The sequence below is a fragment of the Eucalyptus grandis genome, chromosome 3 (assembly GCF_016545825.1).
Source record: "Eucalyptus grandis isolate ANBG69807.140 chromosome 3, ASM1654582v1, whole genome shotgun sequence".
Lineage (NCBI taxonomy): Eukaryota > Viridiplantae > Streptophyta > Magnoliopsida > Myrtales > Myrtaceae > Eucalyptus > Eucalyptus grandis.
The window spans coordinates 6601089-6617848 of NC_052614.1; the positions used below are offsets into that span (position 1 = coordinate 6601089).

General features: G+C 43.0%; 3 protein-coding genes and 1 pseudogene across 4 annotated transcripts; 2 read left to right on the plus strand and 2 right to left on the minus strand.

The window, feature by feature from the left end:
- Positions 1-403: 403 nt before the first annotated feature.
- Positions 404-2302, minus strand: LOC104436276 (glutamyl-tRNA(Gln) amidotransferase subunit C, chloroplastic/mitochondrial). The gene is made up of 6 exons (XM_039308387.1): positions 2011-2302; positions 1862-1902; positions 1394-1449; positions 1227-1278; positions 1024-1122; positions 404-841 (listed from the first exon to the last, which is right to left on the minus strand). The coding sequence occupies exons 1-5, from the start codon at positions 2251-2253 to the stop codon at positions 1041-1043; spliced, it is 474 nt and encodes a 157-aa protein (XP_039164321.1). The 5' UTR covers positions 2254-2302; the 3' UTR covers positions 404-841; positions 1024-1040.
- Positions 2303-5640: 3338 nt separating this feature from the next.
- Positions 5641-7037, plus strand: LOC120291099 (annotated as a pseudogene).
- Positions 7038-7924: 887 nt separating this feature from the next.
- On the minus strand, positions 7925-9686 carry LOC104436277. Of its 2 annotated transcripts, none has more exons than XM_039308048.1 (2): positions 9573-9686; positions 7925-8838 (listed from the first exon to the last, which is right to left on the minus strand). In XM_039308048.1, the coding sequence occupies exon 2, from the start codon at positions 8825-8827 to the stop codon at positions 8444-8446; it is 384 nt and encodes a 127-aa protein (XP_039163982.1). In that variant the 5' UTR covers positions 8828-8838; positions 9573-9686; the 3' UTR covers positions 7925-8443. The 2 variants fall into 2 exon arrangements, with proteins under 2 accessions (XP_039163982.1, XP_039163983.1); XM_039308049.1 differs by having other exon boundaries at positions 9583-9665.
- A 3906-nt stretch (positions 9687-13592) lies between these two features.
- On the plus strand, positions 13593-15772 carry LOC104436278 (transcription factor RAX2). Its single transcript, XM_010049006.3, has 3 exons — positions 13593-13779; positions 14236-14365; positions 14758-15772. The coding sequence occupies exons 1-3, from the start codon at positions 13644-13646 to the stop codon at positions 15374-15376; spliced, it is 885 nt and encodes a 294-aa protein (XP_010047308.2). The 5' UTR covers positions 13593-13643; the 3' UTR covers positions 15377-15772.
- The last annotated feature ends 988 nt before the right edge of the window (positions 15773-16760 follow it).

Below are 16760 nucleotides of genomic sequence, written 5' to 3' on the forward strand. Positions count from 1 at the left end.
ATCGAAGCTCTTGAGGCACCTATAGAGGATCTTTCACTCTCTGTCGACGGAAAACAAATGCAATCTTTGAGGAATGTTAAGCGATAGAAAAGAAGGTTATGTTATGCTTGGTGGAAGAGATTTACCACCTTTGGTATCTGCTGTTTTTTACACACAATCAATGTAACAATCAATAAACAGACCAAGATTCATGTTTGTTATCGTGACCAATGTCCATGCCCATTTGGTTCGCATTTGAATTTTGCAGACTTGCTTTCGACTGACATCAAGCTGCGGGATTTGCATAGTTCTTGGAACTTGGAGAAGGTGAAGACCATGTTCCGAGATAACCCAGAAAACGCAAAGGAGCCTCATTATCGTACCACAAAAGAGACTTTGGGGGCAAGAATGAGTACATAAGTAGTTAGGAATGTGCCAAAGTAGTGCCTTCTTGATTCTTTGAAATGCGAAGTGAGATGGCATACCACCTTGTAAGCACCGGGCTTTTAAGCCACAGTTGCTACATATCACTGTTCACTATAGCGATGACATTTCAAACATATCATCTAACCAGTGATGATGGATAAGTTCTCCCAAGACAACAATTAAGGCTGCCATACATGTTCCACATCATTAATTACTAACAAATAAAGCTGAACAATTATGAGATTCCAAACAATAATCTAACCTTTTGAGGACTCACATCTCGCCCCATGTTCAAAAATCTTAGCTTACTTCAGTGCCGCTAATATGTCTAAAAGATGGAGTGGGATACTGCCGTCAACTGCGAGATGCTAAAGCATGCATGATAGGTCGAGTTCAATCATAGGCAGGAGCAATTTCCTGGACGCCAATGCCACCCCTACATATAGGGAAACACAATCAAACTCAAAAGTCATAGGCTAAAAGCAAAGTGATCAGCAATAGACTGCTAATTCATCACAGTTCTCAATGCTGTCATTTGTAACAAAATATGTCAATCTGAAATTTCACTGGCTTTCCATCAAGTTGCGCCGACAAAGCGTCTTCATATCAAAAACTAACCCTGGAGATGGATGAAGTTACTCTGACTCCTTGTTCAAAACTTTGGGGACTTTAATAAATGGCTCCTCATAGCTTGGAACAGAAGATATCAAGGCCTCCCTGTTGCAGAACAAAGTCAAGCTTCAACTCAAAAGGCAAAAACAATACATAATCAATCGCTAGTGCAGCAACCTCAAAAAAAGAGATGAAAGGGAAACTATGACCTGTTATCAAACGTTTCAGGAACATCCTCCCGCAATTGGTCGCCATCCGTATCTACAAGGTCGATCAACCAGAAATGTTATAGATAAACAATGCAAATTCTCACAATTTTGCTGCAACAGCACACTTTGAAGACAAATTAACAATCTCATAGTAATGCTTCAAGAACCTGCTCTTAATGCAGGTTCGACGCTTTGGAGTTCCACATCTTGAAGCTGTCCAAACCTGACATTAGCACACCTTCAGAAAAACAGCACAAAAGACAGCGAAAATCGACTACACGGACTGGATAAAGTCAATATCTTTGGCAAGAAAGAGTTGCTCATCACAGTTATCAACATCCCCAACATTCATGTTTCCAATTCACGGGTTAGAATCCAAAAACTTGCATTACTAAGCTAACCCCTGAAAAGCCCATAACAGAGGAGTGGATGAACTCGTGCGCCTATTCGGAGCGTTAGAGGATGAACTAAACCAAGATGGCATTTTTAACAGGTCGTGAACCTCGTTCGGAAAGGCAGCATTTTCCAAAAAGCCACCTCAAGCGACGCTGCTAATTACCAATTTCCACGCCAGAATCGAGACGTTTCACTACGAATGAGACGCGAATTCCTAGAAGGGACAGAGAGAGGCGTACCAATCCACCACCTGTTGAATCTTCGGAGTGAACTCTTCAATCTGGAAACGAAAAAGCCGGAGCATTGGAACAGAAACGAAGCACAAGATCGAAACAGATTGCAGAAACAACCCAAGAAGAGCGCGTCAGGCTACACCGTAACGCTCTACCTCTTGAGGGGTGAGTGAAATGCGAGCGGTTGCAGCCAAGCGAGGCAAGTCCGGAGGCTCCAGAGAGGAGGGAGAGTTCGAGGTCGAGCAGCTCCGGATGATTGCCCGGTCGAGCCTGGCATGGAGAAGAGGGATTGAGCTCGAGAAGGTGGCGATGTCGCGGGTGAAGAGGAGGCGGCGATGGTTCGTGGGCATCGCTCCTTTCAGCAGGAGCAGAGCTCGGCTCGCCATCGCCATCGCCATGGTCTTTTCCTCTGCTTCTCTTCTCTCTTCCGCGAAAAAGTAATTTTCCATCTAATAAAATTTTGGCTGGCAACTTAGGTCTGTTTGGTAACCATCCCAACAGTCTTCGGTCTTTGTTAGGAATCGGTTTCGGCTAGAATCGCGTTTGGTAAATTTTTGTTTTAGGGAGCAAATTTGTTAGGGAACAGCAGAATAGAATCAAGAATAAAAAAAAAGTTGATTCTTGTTCTAACAATTTGAGAATCAAAATCAATAAATTTTCTTCTTCCTTCGGCCATCTCGCGACCAGCCATCCACCATCCGCCACCGCCCGCCACCGTCCGCCACCGCCGCCGCCGCCACCGCCGGCCGCCGGCCGCCGGTCCCGGCGAGCTCGCCGAGGCTCGCCCGGACCGGGCGAGTCCGCGAGCTCGCCGGAGGCAAGCCCGCCCACGGCGAGCTCGCCGAAGGCTTGCCCGACCAGGCGAGGCTCGGCCTCCCGGATCCGGCGGCCGAGCCTCGCCGTGGCTTGGCGGCCTCGCCGAGGCCGGGCGAGCCTCGCCGGGCGAGCGAGGCCGCCTCGCCGGGACCAGGGCGGGGGGGCGAGCCTCGGCGCCCGACCCCCACCGGTGGCCGGGCGAGGCTCGCCCGGCCCCCCGGTGGCTGGCGAGCCTCGCCCGGCCCGATGAGGTCGGCACGGCCAAGGTGGGGCTCGGCCTCGCTAGATCCGGGCTCGGCCGGCGAGCCTCGCCCGGCCGAGCCGAGGTCGGCTGGCCAGGTGGGGCTCGGCCTCGCCCGGATCGGCTCGGCCCGAGCCTCGGCGGGGCTAGGCGAGCCTCGCCGGCTTTCGGCGAGCCTCGGCGGATGAGGGCCCGCCTCGCCGAGGGTCGGCGACGCTCCGTGAGGTCGCCCAGGCCCTCGTGCGGCCGTCGCCCCAGTCCGGCGACCAGGCGGAAAGAAGAAGAAGAAGATGAGAAAAAGAAAAGAAAAAGGAAAAAAAAAAAAGAAAAAGAAAAGAAAAAAAGGAAAATGAAAAGAAAAAAATGAAAAAATGAAAAAAGAAAAAGAAAACAAAGGAAAAAAGTAAAAAATTATTTAAAAATTAAAAGAAATTGATTTGGAACAATTAATGAACACGGTACCAAACGCAATTCTATTCCCGAGGAATCGAAATTTTGGACAATTACCAAACGGCTTAAAATGCTTAGAATCGGTTCAGGGAACGGAATAAAAAAGAATCGATTCGATTAGAATCGGCTCAGGAAGAATCGTTACAAACGCGCCCTTATTTAGTCGGCAATAGGCTAGTCTTTGGCTGCACATTTGTTCCCGGGAACGAAATTTTTTTTTGTTCTTTTGTTCCTGGGAACAAAAAGAAACGAAACACTGAGGAACAAAAAGAAACAAAGCAAACACAAAAATTGTTTCTTGTTTAACAAAATCTCAGAATATCTTCTCTTTTTCTTTTTTTCTTTTCTTCTTCTTTTTTCTTTTTTTTTCTTTGGCCGGTCGCCGGCCTTGGCCATGGCGGCGGCCAGGCCGACGGGCCGGCGGCCTCGCCCCCCACGGCGAGGCTCGTCGGCCCCGGCGGCGAGGCGAGCGCGGTGGGCCGGGCGAGGCTCGGCCTCGCCTTGGCCGGGCGAGCTCGAGCTTGCCCAGTCCATGCGAGGCCGAGCTCGCCCGGCGGCGAGGCCGAGCTCGCCCGGCCGGCGGCGAGGCTCGGCCTTGCCCGGCCACCGCCCGCCGGGTCGGCGTTGCACAGCGGTGGCCGGCGAGGCCGAGCCTCGCCGGCCGGGCGAGCTCGGCCTTGGGATGCGGGGCGCTCGAGCTCGCCCGGCCCAAGGCGAGGCCGAGCCTCGCCCGACCACGGCCGGCTCGGCCTCACGGGCCGGCGAGGCCGAGCCTCGCCGTGGTGGCGAGGCCGGCCCTCGCCCGTCGCCGGCCATGGGACCGAAGCCGGCACCGGCCAAAAGAAGAAAAAAAAAAAAAAAAAGGAAAAATAAATAAGAAAAATAAGAAAGAAAATAGAAAAATAAAATAAAAATATTAAAAAATAAAAGAAATAAAAAAATTATACAAATTTACCAAACGTGTTTCTATTTATTTTTTGTTTAGGAACAAGTTTACCAAACGCGTTTTTGTTGTAAATTGTTCCCGGGAATAGAAACACTTTTTTTTATTTTGTTTCTGGAACAATTTTTAAACGAAACACAACCAAACGCACCTAACTTTCCAATACTTTTATGCAAGTAAAAATTACCACCATCTCTTTCAATAATTTACCAAATGCTAGGTGAACTCAAATGAAATTTTGTAAGTCTCTATTAAATTTATGATTTTAACACATTCGTAGGCTACATAATCAAATATTAATAAAATAGTGAAATAGTCAATAATTTGAAATAATTCAGTAACTATTTTTTTTTTTTTTGGTAAATGTAATATGTAAATAGAGAAAATGCCAAATGTACAAAAAATCAAGACATCAAAAACTTGCATTCAAGATAAGAATTCATTATAAGTAAAATGATGCTATGATATAAAATTGCAACCGTGGTATCCCAACCTAGGAACGAACCAAACAGTAACAACAAGCACAACACGAATAAACAATCGACTAAATACGAACAGCTTGGCAAGGGAGAAAAAACCCTCCGACTTCCATCAAAACCTTTCACGGACCCCGATGAAGATAATGGGATTAATGCCCCAGCTCCTTTGCAACCTTATGTTCTTGAAGTTGTCTTCCACATTCCTGAAGGTATTAGCCCTATCTCTTATCAACTTAAATAGATGGTTCTTTATCGCCAAGACGGTGAGAGGTTGGTCCCTGAATAGAATGCTATTCCTATCCTTCCAAACAATATGGCATAGTGCTCCAAAGGAGAAATAATTCAATAACTATTGATTATAAGTAATGGTAATTTATCAAGAACTGCATAAATTGTCTGTCAAATTCATCACCGATATTTACAGTCATCACTTTATCCCACAAAGCGGCAGAATCCTGCCTTCTTCTCCACATAGTGATGACTGTCAACATTCATGTTCATCACCGATAATGTCGTCTCGACCAAAGGGGGGTCCAAAATCCAGAGAGCAAGAGAAGGTTGGACAAGGCAGGCTGACCACAGCCACTACCATTGGGACCCACTGGATGTCACAATCTTAGTAATTTTCCATCTTATAATCCTCGTTCGACTCAAAGGCTCATCCAATGCTCCGTACCAGCATGTGAACATAAAAATGATCAAGGAAATCCTCTCTTGTGCGGCTCAAAGGCTCATCCAATGCTCCGTACCAGCATGTGAACGTAGAAATGATCAAGGAAATCCTCTCTTGTGCAGTAGGAAAAAACTACTATAAATAGCGAACCCACCAGACAATCCAATGCACAAGACAAGGCAAGGCAAACAAGCAAGTGCATTATCTTCGTTCTGTGAGAGAGAGAGAGAGAGAGAGAGAAACCAAAAGAGAAGCAAGGTTTCACTACAGCTTCTAGAGAGAGAAAATGGAGAGCTTCCCAGCGATCAACATGGAGAACTTGAATGGTGAGAAGAGAGCAATCACCATGGACAAGATCAAAGATGCTTGCGAGAACTGGGGCTTCTTTGAGGTATCTCTCTCTCTCTGTAACCTATATTTTATGCTTAAAAAAGTGGGTCTAACATTTTGGATTGTCATGCCTTGGGAAATGACCAAATGAAGCTGGTGAATCATGGGATTCCACCCGAGCTTATGGACACGGTCGAAAGCATGACAAAGGGGCACTAGAAGTGCATGGAGCAAAGGTTCAGAGAGCTGGTGGCGAGCAAAGGGCTCGAGTATGTCCAGACAGAGGTCCACGACTTGGACTGGGAAAGCACCTTCCTGTCTCCAACATCTCCCAAATCCCAGATCTCGATGATGACTACAGGTAACTGATGATGAGAATTTATCAACTTAAATGAAAAGCTACATTCCGCTCCGCATCCATCGTTGATGACCTTCTGCCGTTTGATGTGCAGGAAAGTCATGAAGGAGTTTGCACTGAAATTGGAGAAGCTGGCGGAGGAACTCATGGACCTGCTGTGTGAGAACCTGGGCCTGGAGAAAGGTTACTTGAAGAAGGCCTTTTACGGGTCCTATGGACCGAACTTCGGCACCAAGGTTAGCAACTACCCGCCGTGCCCGAAGCCCGACCTGATCAAGGGGCTTCGGAAATACTCGAGCCCTTTGATCTTGTCCATGGTGATTGCTCTCTTCTCACCATTCAAGTTCTCCATGTTGATCGCTGGGAAGCTCTCCATTTTCTCTCTCCAGAAGCTGTAGTGAAACCTTGCTTCTCTTTTGGTTTCTCTCTCTCTCTCTCTTTCTCACACAGAACGAAGATAATGCACTTGCTTGTTTGCCTTGCCTTGTCTTGTGCATCGGGTTGTCTGGTGGGTTCGCTATGTATAGTAGTTTTTCCCTACTGCACAAGAGAGGATTTCTTTGATCATTTCTAACTTCACATGCTGGTACGGAGCATTGGATGAGCCTTTGAGTCGAACGGATTGAATAAGATGGAAAATAGTGTACTAAGATTGTGACATCCAGTGGGTCCCAATGGTAGTGGCTGTGGTCAGCCTGCCTTGTCCAACCTTCTCTTGCTCTCTGGATTTTGGACCCCTCCCTTTGGTCGAGACGACGTTATCGGGCTATGTGGAGAAGAAGGCGGGATTCTGCTGCTTTGTGGGATAAAGTGATGACTGTTAATTTTCGGTGAAGAACTTTTGACAGACAATTTATGCAGTTCTTGATAAATCACCAGTACTTATAATCAATAGTTACCGAATTATTTTTGAAATTATTAACTATTTCACTATTTTATTAATATTTGATTATGTAGCCTACGAATGTGTCAAAATCATAACTTTAATAGAGAATTACAAAATTCCATTTGAGTTCACTTAGCATTTGGTAAATTATTGAAAGAGGTGGTGGTAATTTTTACTTGCATAAAAATATTGATAAGTTACTAACCTATTGCCGACTAAACAAGTTGCCAGCCAAAATTTTGTTACCAATAAGTTTTGACAGTACAAATAATTTTCATATTTTGCTCACACAGAATAATATTTTAACTTCTCCCTACGAAGTAATAGAATCATCCTAAATGAAGAGTTTATACATACCTATTGATTTATGAGTCGATATATTTTTTTACTAAATAACATTTATTAATGTGCTTGTTCGCACAAAAGTTAATAATAATGGATATAAATTTACATTTTGGAGTAGGAAAAATACTTGCTTGTAAGGAGTAATTTGTCGATGATGAGACAAGCGCACCATACGAGAATAAACTGGGAGAAGCAAAGGAAGCGTCCAACTTGCAGATTAGAGTACAAAAGACAATGCGGTTGATTGGTTACATCGTATCATTAATGTAACCAATAAACTAGCAAAGATTGTTTTGGTTAAGTTGGCAAACATGTCTAAGTTTTGCCCCTTGATGTCCTGATCAATGTTATCTTAAGTTGGCAAGTTGTATCATTCAAACCAAATATACAATGCCAACACTGACCCCTGATGTAGAGATATGATGAGGTGATGAGTGCAACTCAATATTTTAAGGCTATCTGATGAACCTGTGGGATGATTTTCTAGCTCTTTCGGGTTTCCAGAAGCAGAGATTTATAGTAACTAGAGTTAGACTGCTGCTCTTAACTGATAATATAAAGTCATCATCCAAGATAACCACTTATCATACACATAGAGGTTGATGGATATCATATACAGTACAGCAATCAGGCAATTTCAAAACTCAGAAAAAGATCCTTTGCTCAGCCTTGGTTTCAAGAGTAAACCCAAACAGGAAGTTCACTTTTTGGCAAACATAAGCGCACCAGAGAAGCTGGATAATGCTGCTTTGAAAACCAAATGAAAAGAAAACAAACTCAGCAGATTGATCCCTGATCTGGACATCATAAATGAACAGATGTTAATATGCTTCGATAATCCTTTAGTCACTGTGGGCAGTGGGCATGGAGGAGAAAAAATGGCCCAAATTCAGCACAGCATACTTGAGAGCCAAAGGAGGACCATTCCAGCACAGGCTCATTCGAGACCAAAGATGTACATCTTGCACAGGTCGTTGTAGTCTCGTACAAATCGTCTTTCTGTTTCACTGCATTCAGCAAAGATGGCGAGAGTTCACATACAGAGAAAGACAAAAGTAAGGAACCGTCTAATAACTCCGCCGAAGAGGATCCTCCTCTTTCTCATCAAGGATGAGTTTGACGCCATTGTTCTTTAGAGCATTGACAATCGCCCAGATCTTTGTTCTATTCTTGAATCCTTTCTTCTCTATCTCCTTGTTCATATTAACATGAATGCCTCTCCCAAGTCCATGCTCAAGACCTTCCACCTTGAGTCGCATGGCGAGCACATCTCCGACGACACCTGCGGCCTTAGCATTGCAAGACCTGCCACACTCTAGAGAGTTCTTGATGGAGTGCTCCACTGTTGATGCTGTGGCTACAATCTGCCCATTATTCCGGTCCACGACATTTGCCGTGACGTACTTCAAGGATATGAACAACCTCAGCACATACCTCTTTAGAACAGTCATGTCATCTGATCCTGAAAATCAATTTAAGGGAAGCACAATCAGCAGCCAGCAGGTGAATCATGAACATGCCATGCCATCATATAGATCTTAAAATTAAAGCTTTTAAAAGGGCTCCAATGGGAAAAAGGATCTTCAAATTCCCTGTAACTTCAGTCTAAGCCCGCCGCCATTTGCAATCTTCCAAAACTCATACCCAACTGGAATACGAGGCATATTCAAAACATCATCTTCTAGCTATCCATAACTTGGTAGACGAAACCTACACCTCAAGCGCACGCCCTTACATGAAATGATCCTACCTAAATTGGAGCATTTTTGTGGAGAACACCACCATCCATAAATCCCCAATTACAACAATAAAAAATGACCCACATTTTCGATGAGGCGGAACGACACAATGCAAGCACCACACAGAAAACCCAAGCACAGAGCACATGAACTTTGAACTGAGAATTGCATCATCAATCAATCTATCTTAAACCCTGTGGGGTTTAACATGAACAGGACTACAGCTAAAATTCCCAGTTCAATTTGACGCTCCATGGATGAGCCAACACTTCTGCATGCATCTAAAGCTCTACTCAACCATAGCTCGAAATTTAACAATCTAATTTTCCCAATAACCGGCACCTCGATTCCAATCAAACATCAACCCGGCAAAACAAACCCGATACAAAACGCAGCAAGAAGCAAGAGGAGAACACTAGCTCCATCAAGACAGAATCAAGAGAAGCGAAAAACCAACCGAATCGAACCTCGAGCCTCGAGTGTGTGCCGTGAGAGCGCGCGCGGGGGGGTAGAGAGAGAGAGAACGAGGAGGAGCAAAATGAAAGAAAGGAAGACGGACGGGTCTTCTTCCCAATTAGTGGGCCGTTTCGGACCCCTTTTTGCAATTGAAATAAAATGGAGGACTCCAGACAAAAAATTAGGCCCGCGGATTGAAATTCTCATCTGCCCATGGACCCGGCCTTAGGTGCGGGCTTCGGACGCCAAGCCAAAGTCACCGAGTTGGGTTAGAAGAGCCGTTTTCTCCTCATCTAAACTTCTTACTTTTCAATACATAAAAGAAAAATCAAACGAAACCAAACCATTTTTCTCAATTTGATTCGGTATCAAGCTACAACCAAAACAACCCATCTATCGTGATTCATAAGCTTGAATTCTCTAAAATAATTCGATAATGAATTTATATAATTCGGTTCTATTTCATAGTTCTTTTGGATATAAAAAAAGAAGATGAAACTGAATATTGCATAATGATAGGCATGAGAGCCTCCATTCTCTATAGTCAAACGGATGGTTATTCAGAGAATAACTAGGTCCCCAAGTTGAACAAGTCACTCTCTCAAGGTCCTGTCACGAGAAGTATATGGTAAAAATAGTGACGTGGAAAAGAAGTTGAAAGAAGAAAAAAAGGATAAGAAAAGAGAGAAATGCTGACGCTGGGTTGACTCAGTCCAGGTCTTGTTTCATCACAGCACTCGAATAGAGAAAGCTGTTACAAGGGACGATCATCAGGTCCCGACCCTTTCTAGCTCGACAAATATGATCACGATACAGCCATGTGAAATGACAGATAAAGAATCCCATAATTGCTCCGGATGCATCTCCAGTTTTGTGGCGTGACAAGACAAATGATTCTCTGGAAAAATCCCAAATACAGGTTACCCCGAAAGATCAAAGCACCATATCCTTTGGCATATCTGTCCTCATACAGGGCTAGAAGATCTCTTCCAGGTTGATATTAGTCAAGAGTTTATAGGGCCAAGAACTCCTCAGCTTCTTCTTCTCCAAGATGAAGAGTTTCTAAGCTCATGCAGGCCTTGGCAGGCTTATTAAGAGCTTCGCGATGCAAATCCCTTTTCGGTTGCGTTTTCGCTTGTTGTCGTGTGGATCGCAACTACCGAATAATTAGCTCAAAGAGGGTTTATATCATTCCGTGAATCTGCATAGATTTTTGGGATAAAGAGTAAAACTTGAGCAGTTTCTCAATTTCAATGAACATGGATTTTGGTGAAGTACTTTTATAAAGGATCCCAAACAGGCCTGGACAGTGAATTCCACTCCAATGGCTTTGTGAGATTACAGAACCGATCGAGATGAACATTATTATAGGAAACTCCAGACCAATGAACATGCAGGTTTTTAAAAGATTTGAAATCACGACAGAGAGTTTAAAAATAAAATATCGTTTGAATCAAATGAGAGAGTTCCTTTTTACCACTCAAGCTGTCCCTAAATTTCTTCTATCAGGATGAGACTGGGTCCACTATATCAGAAAAGTTCCGCTTGGGTTTCTCTGACTTGCACAATACTCAAGCCACCTAACTTTTTCCTTCACCAACTTAGGTTTGAAGGTATATGATGCCACCAACAGTCATCTTTGAAGAAGGTAAAAGGGCTTAGAATGTGAACAGTAAAACCCGAATCGTTCTGCATTTACCAGATTAATTGTGTCCATTATGGTTTCTCTAGACAAGCCTATAGTTAATCAACCCCGAGCAGCTCCTTTCGGACTTGGTCCACTAATCTATTGATGCATGCTCCAACGTAAGCGCACATGTTACTGCGGCTTAACAATTAAGACCTGCGCAGTAATTGCTGAATGATGACAAGTAGTTAAATATGCTTAATTAGCAGTCGGTGAGAAATCCCTTTAGCTTAACTTATGGGTGGATTTAGATGTGACATAAGTATTTTAAAATAGTTTAGACTTTATAGCCCTTAAGATCCTTGTTATGAAACAGGATGTGCATCATGAGCTCTAAGAATGCTACAAGAGACAGACCTTGACCCCATTATAAAAGATGCAGCTTTGTTGGTATTATTGACTCGGTTTATGAATTCTCACCTTAGTACCAGCCAATCTTGATCAAGGTCCTGAAACCCATTTAGTGATAAGACAATAAGTTTTCACATACTTTAGATTGTGCTAGATGTAGTCATTTCTTATTTCTTCCACAGAGAAAATGAAATCCCATCATCTTTATCTAATGTAACTAATAGTTAGCAGCATTCTTGATGTGGTTTGACTTGGTAAGCCAGAATTTCTCCAAAAAATGTGTAAGGCAACTTCTTTTTCCATGGAAAGTGTGTCGTTGTTATAATCGGAAGATATGAATTGTTTAGGTTTGTGAGAGTTGAGTTTCTGATATTTATGTAGTTGAAATGGACAGTTTGCTACATATTTAAAGCTTTTCATGTTGAATAATGAGTACTATGATGCATGTACTCATCTTGTTGGTAACATCACATCCACGAGGCCATACGTTGGAGTGGAATGCTTCAACCACTTGACCGCTTCGTTCCTTAAGCTTACAACATGAGATCTGTAAGTTTGAATCTGAGATGACATTATCAGCATTTATGAATAAATCTGTAAGTTTGAATCAGAGCTGGACATCTTTTTTTTTTTTTTCTAAAAGTATCAGGATATTGCATGTATTTAGGGATGTCTCAATACCTAGGTTGAATCATTCATATATGCTGACAATGTCATTTAAGCGGAAAGGTTCCGTTTCTTAACTGAGGTACTCAAAACTCAAGTCTTGTCATTCCACTACGAGTCTCTGGATTGATCTTTGTCTAGAACCTATGACAGCGAATATATTGCACCCAAATTTCATTTAAATACGACTTAAGCGCCACCACTTAATAGAAGTAAGAAATAGTCAACCTTCAATTGAATATAGAACAAGCCATGCTTATCATCCAAGTAAATCTGGAATATTGGTTTTCTATTAGTGATAAAACATAAGTTGGTTATTGGAGTTTTCATAGGTAAATGCAAAACGCCTGTCTGAAGTACACATAATTCATGGTAGAAGGGTGCACTGACGTCTCGTAATAACCAACCTAGGGGAAAGATTACCTCATATTCAATGGCTAATGTCCCATAATTCAATAAAACCTCGTGCTCACAGAAGATTCAAATGTAATAAAGGAGAGAAAACAAAACACAGCTAGATACATTGTTAGCAGAGAAGAGAAGCAGAGTAATTAGACTTTTAAAGGAAGAGCCTTAGACTTCTACTAAAAGAGTCGAAAATTTGAAAAGGCAAAAAGGAAAGAACCGAGAAGGCCAGGAGGGAGCTCTAATAGATGGAGTTGTCTTTGGGGACCACCTGATGCTTTTGGCATGAGCTAAAAAGTGTGCCTCCATTATTCTCATCCATATAAAGCAAACTATAGTTTTTCTCACTAAAGTAAGCTACAGTTTTGTCAAAATAAATATTGATACTGTGTTGACCGCACAGATAATGTAGTTTACATGCGGATACAGCTAACCTGAAAGAAAGAGAAGGAGGAGCCAAAATTTGAGAAAGACCTAAAGGAAAAAGTGAGAAAACATGAAAAAAAGATGAGAGAAAAACCGGCCTGTTTGAAGTTCAAAGTAGTCTTATGTGTATGCAGATAAATTTACGAGTCATTGACTCCAAACCATTGGACTCGATATTGTAGATCAATTGTTTATTCACCTTGGCATGCAAGTTAAGTCTCATCAAGCTAATCGAGTAGTCAGCTATTCCATCCAGCATGGAAGGTCCAATCACATGTGATCAGTTGTTTTTTGCCTGAGCCTCTTGAGATTGAGCAAAAAGAACAAAGTAGCAATGCATTTAAAAATGCGAAAAACAAAAGCATTAAAGTTGAATACCGGGAGGGAGTCAGGGAAGATTGCAGGTCAATCTTCACCAACTTTATAAAACCCCACACTAGAAGCCCACAGGTTTTGAACAGTTCATTACCATCTCTCTCTCTCTCTCTCTCTCTCTCTCTCTCCCCCCCCCCCTCTCTCTCCCTCTGTTGAGTAGCCATGGGAAGAGCACCATGCTGTGACAAAGCTAACGTGAAGAGAGGACCGTGGTCGCCTGAAGAAGATGCAACTCTCAAGAGCTATCTGGAAGCTCATGGCACTGGTGGAAATTGGATTGCTTTGCCCAAGAAAGCAGGTCTATCTTCCCTTTAGACAACCATTTTGGTTACCACTTAAGACTTGCCTATGTGCAATGGACTTGCATCGAGAGAGCCTTCAGATCGCAAGAAACGTGCATATTTAGCGATTTAGGATTCTACTGCTCACGTTCATGGGTATAAATAAGCATGAGTGCAAACGCAATTAATCATCTAAAAGAAAATTTGAAGCTCTTAGGAGTTCTGAACCAAACTGTTCCATTAAAAGTTCAGACATTTCAGCTGTGGAAGTTATTGTCTCTCTTCTTAGCTACTTCTTCTTGCACAAGTTTCCTTTCCTTCATTTACAAGTCTTGCTTTCGTTTTTTTCTCTTTTTTTTTTTTGGTTCATAATTACCATTCAAGCTATTTTCTTTCCAGCTAAAATTTGAGAATTTTATTCATTTTCAATCCTCGGTTCATCTCCTTATGATGGTGTGCTCTACATATTGCAGGCCTTAGACGGTGTGGGAAGAGTTGCCGCTTACGGTGGCTCAATTATCTGAGACCAGATATCAAGCATGGTGGTTTCACTGAAGATGAAGATAATATCATATGCAATCTCTACAACGAAATAGGAAGCAGGCAATTTCTCAGCTTAACTTTTCCCTGTTTGTCTTAGATTATCATTGGTAGTTCCTCGCTCCCGAAACAAATCATCCTCTATTTGTAAGTTCAAGGGAATCGATACTCGTTTCACTCTCTTGGTTACAGTCAAATTCATGCAAGCATGCTTCGAATGATTAAATTGGAGCTATTGAGTGAAGAACATCTACTTTTTGGGGGAAAATGGGATTCACTTTTAATCGAGTAATAATTACATCAGAAGACATCATACCCTGGTTTTAAGACGGCGTGTGCACATACAATGACAAGAGTTGGGCTACAGTTTAACCACTGTTTTTGTTTTCACTTGTAATTATTCATATATATCATATTAACATACATTTTTTTTTTTTTTTTTTTTGTTTTGTTAGGTGGTCTGTCATAGCATCTCAATTGCCCGGAAGAACGGACAACGACGTCAAGAACTACTGGAACACCAAGTTGAAGAAGAAACGGCTCGCTGGAAAAGTTAATGGGGCTAATAACAGCAGCTACAACACAATGTCCACTTCCAACGCCCCTGCGCTCCTCGGGTTCGCAAGCAACCATCCTTCTGGCTCGCCAAATCTGGACATGTACCACCGTGGATTTTCAGTTTCGGGGATCAACACTTTCACAGCTGCCGAATGCCAGGTTATATATGACAGAGCAACTACTGCTAATGTTCCCAATTCGGCTTATTATCCTTACACAGGCTTCGATCACATAAAGTCTAATGAAATCGAGGTGAGTTCAAAGGTATCGACTTCAAGCATTTCTAATTCATCCAGCATCTCGAGTTCGTCATCGTCTTTGGCAATGGACGGAAAGCCTTCGCTGCTCACTTGCAACAAAGGAACCCTCGATGAGGCCGCTGCAATGATGGATTTCGGGTTCGGATTCCCGTTTGACGCTGTCAACAATGGCATCTGGTTTCAGGAGAGAGCTCAGGATAACTCTCTCAACTGCGGCAGCTATATTTCGAGTTCTGATTTAAACTATATATGCTGAAACAAGGCCATATCGCAGTACTGCAGTATAGCTCAACATTAAAGTGAGTGACGGAAACATTGGCGGACTTAATGGGCACAGAAACACACGAAGCTTCTAGGAATTTTCTTTCTGCATGTTCCAGACTAATTAATTTACACCTCTAACTGCTATATGAACATATGCTTGTCTTGAAGTCGAACTACGTTATGTACAAATTGATTATAGGTAGAGATGGGCTCGGGCTTGCTCCTGTGAATTCGATAGAGAGAGAAAGGGTGTGTCAGCATAGAGGACTTGTGATAGATTCAATTGTATTATGAGCGTTGATCAGAGATCATCTCACGAATGTCAAGTCGCCATAGCATGGTTTTGTATATGCATATCTCTTAGTAATGAAATTCGAGCCTCGACGTATCGACTCAACAAATTTTCTAGTATGTACACGCTAAGCATATGTGCTTTCCTACCCACTAATTTGCTTTGCATGCGAATGTTCCGCCTGCACGCGTGCGTAGACTCACATAAAATTGTATCATGGACATGTGCGTGTCTGAGTGTCTGTTAAGAGGTTTCACTTGGGGATCTGAAGGAGTGGGGCAGGGAAGATTTGGTCCCGTATCACTTTGTTGTGAAATAAGGATGCTCGACAAGGAGTGTGGCGAGGATCGCGTCAGCATGTCTGCTCTTCTTCGGCCTGCCGACGTTCACAAAAGTTGCATGAAAGAGAGCCACTTCATGACCAATTCAATGTCCTCTTTCAAACTCTAACCACAACAGATTCTCTCTTATGGAGATTTCTCTTATACATAGGAAAAAGATAAAACGGATCGGCCTATACGTATTGTGCAGACTTATCAATGCTCGACAAAACCAATTATACGGACTCATGGGTTCGACCATTTTCTGAAATTTAGGCAATGATAATCGTGTCTGCATTATTCGCGACTCTACCGAGACAGATAGTTTAAGTTGGACGAAGCATCTGGACAGATGCAGAAAGGGACAAACTCAGCATACATAGCTGATGATCATGATCTCGTGACCCAGGAGCATGATGTTGCTTTGAATTGTCCAGCATGTGAACCAGCTCGTGCCGCGTACTATGCATCTGCAGCTCATCTTCTTCTTGACTCTTTCTTCATGTATGTGAAGGGTTCCGGCCACTCACTCTTCCATCCTCAACCAATAATCACCAGACAAAGCTTTCGCGGGGAGAAGAACGTAATGGTAAACAAACTATTTTCGGGCAATCAGCTTTCAGGACACATTTCATGCCCTTCTTTTAATCTGGCAACCAGCTTAGGGGCGTCCTGAGTGGACCGGCCGTTTCATGTTCACATGCCATTTGGGGGTCAAGCGGTGCATGTCGCAAGGCCCCCTTGACCATTGTCGTTCGCTAGCT

Bases quoted from the DNA above. Each gene is read 5' to 3' on its own strand.
- LOC104436276 (XM_039308387.1), bottom strand. From the start codon at position 2,253: ATGGCGATGGCGATGGCGAGCCGAGCTCTGCTCCTGCTGAAAGGAGCG. The intron at 1,279-1,393 runs GTTCTTGAAGCA...TCGACCTTGTAG, and splicing joins CGAACCTGCATTAAGAGCAG to ATACGGATGGCGACCAATTG. The intron at 1,123-1,226 runs GTCATAGTTTCC...GTTCTGCAACAG, and splicing joins CCTGAAACGTTTGATAACAG to GGAGGCCTTGATATCTTCTG.
- LOC104436277 (XM_039308048.1), bottom strand. From the start codon at position 8,827: ATGACTGTTCTAAAGAGGTATGTGCTGAGGTTGTTCATATCCTTGAAG.
- LOC104436278 (XM_010049006.3), top strand. From the start codon at position 13,644: ATGGGAAGAGCACCATGCTGTGACAAAGCTAACGTGAAGAGAGGACCG. The intron at 13,780-14,235 runs GTCTATCTTCCC...TACATATTGCAG, and splicing joins TGCTTTGCCCAAGAAAGCAG to GCCTTAGACGGTGTGGGAAG. The intron at 14,366-14,757 runs GCAATTTCTCAG...TTGTTTTGTTAG, and splicing joins TACAACGAAATAGGAAGCAG to GTGGTCTGTCATAGCATCTC.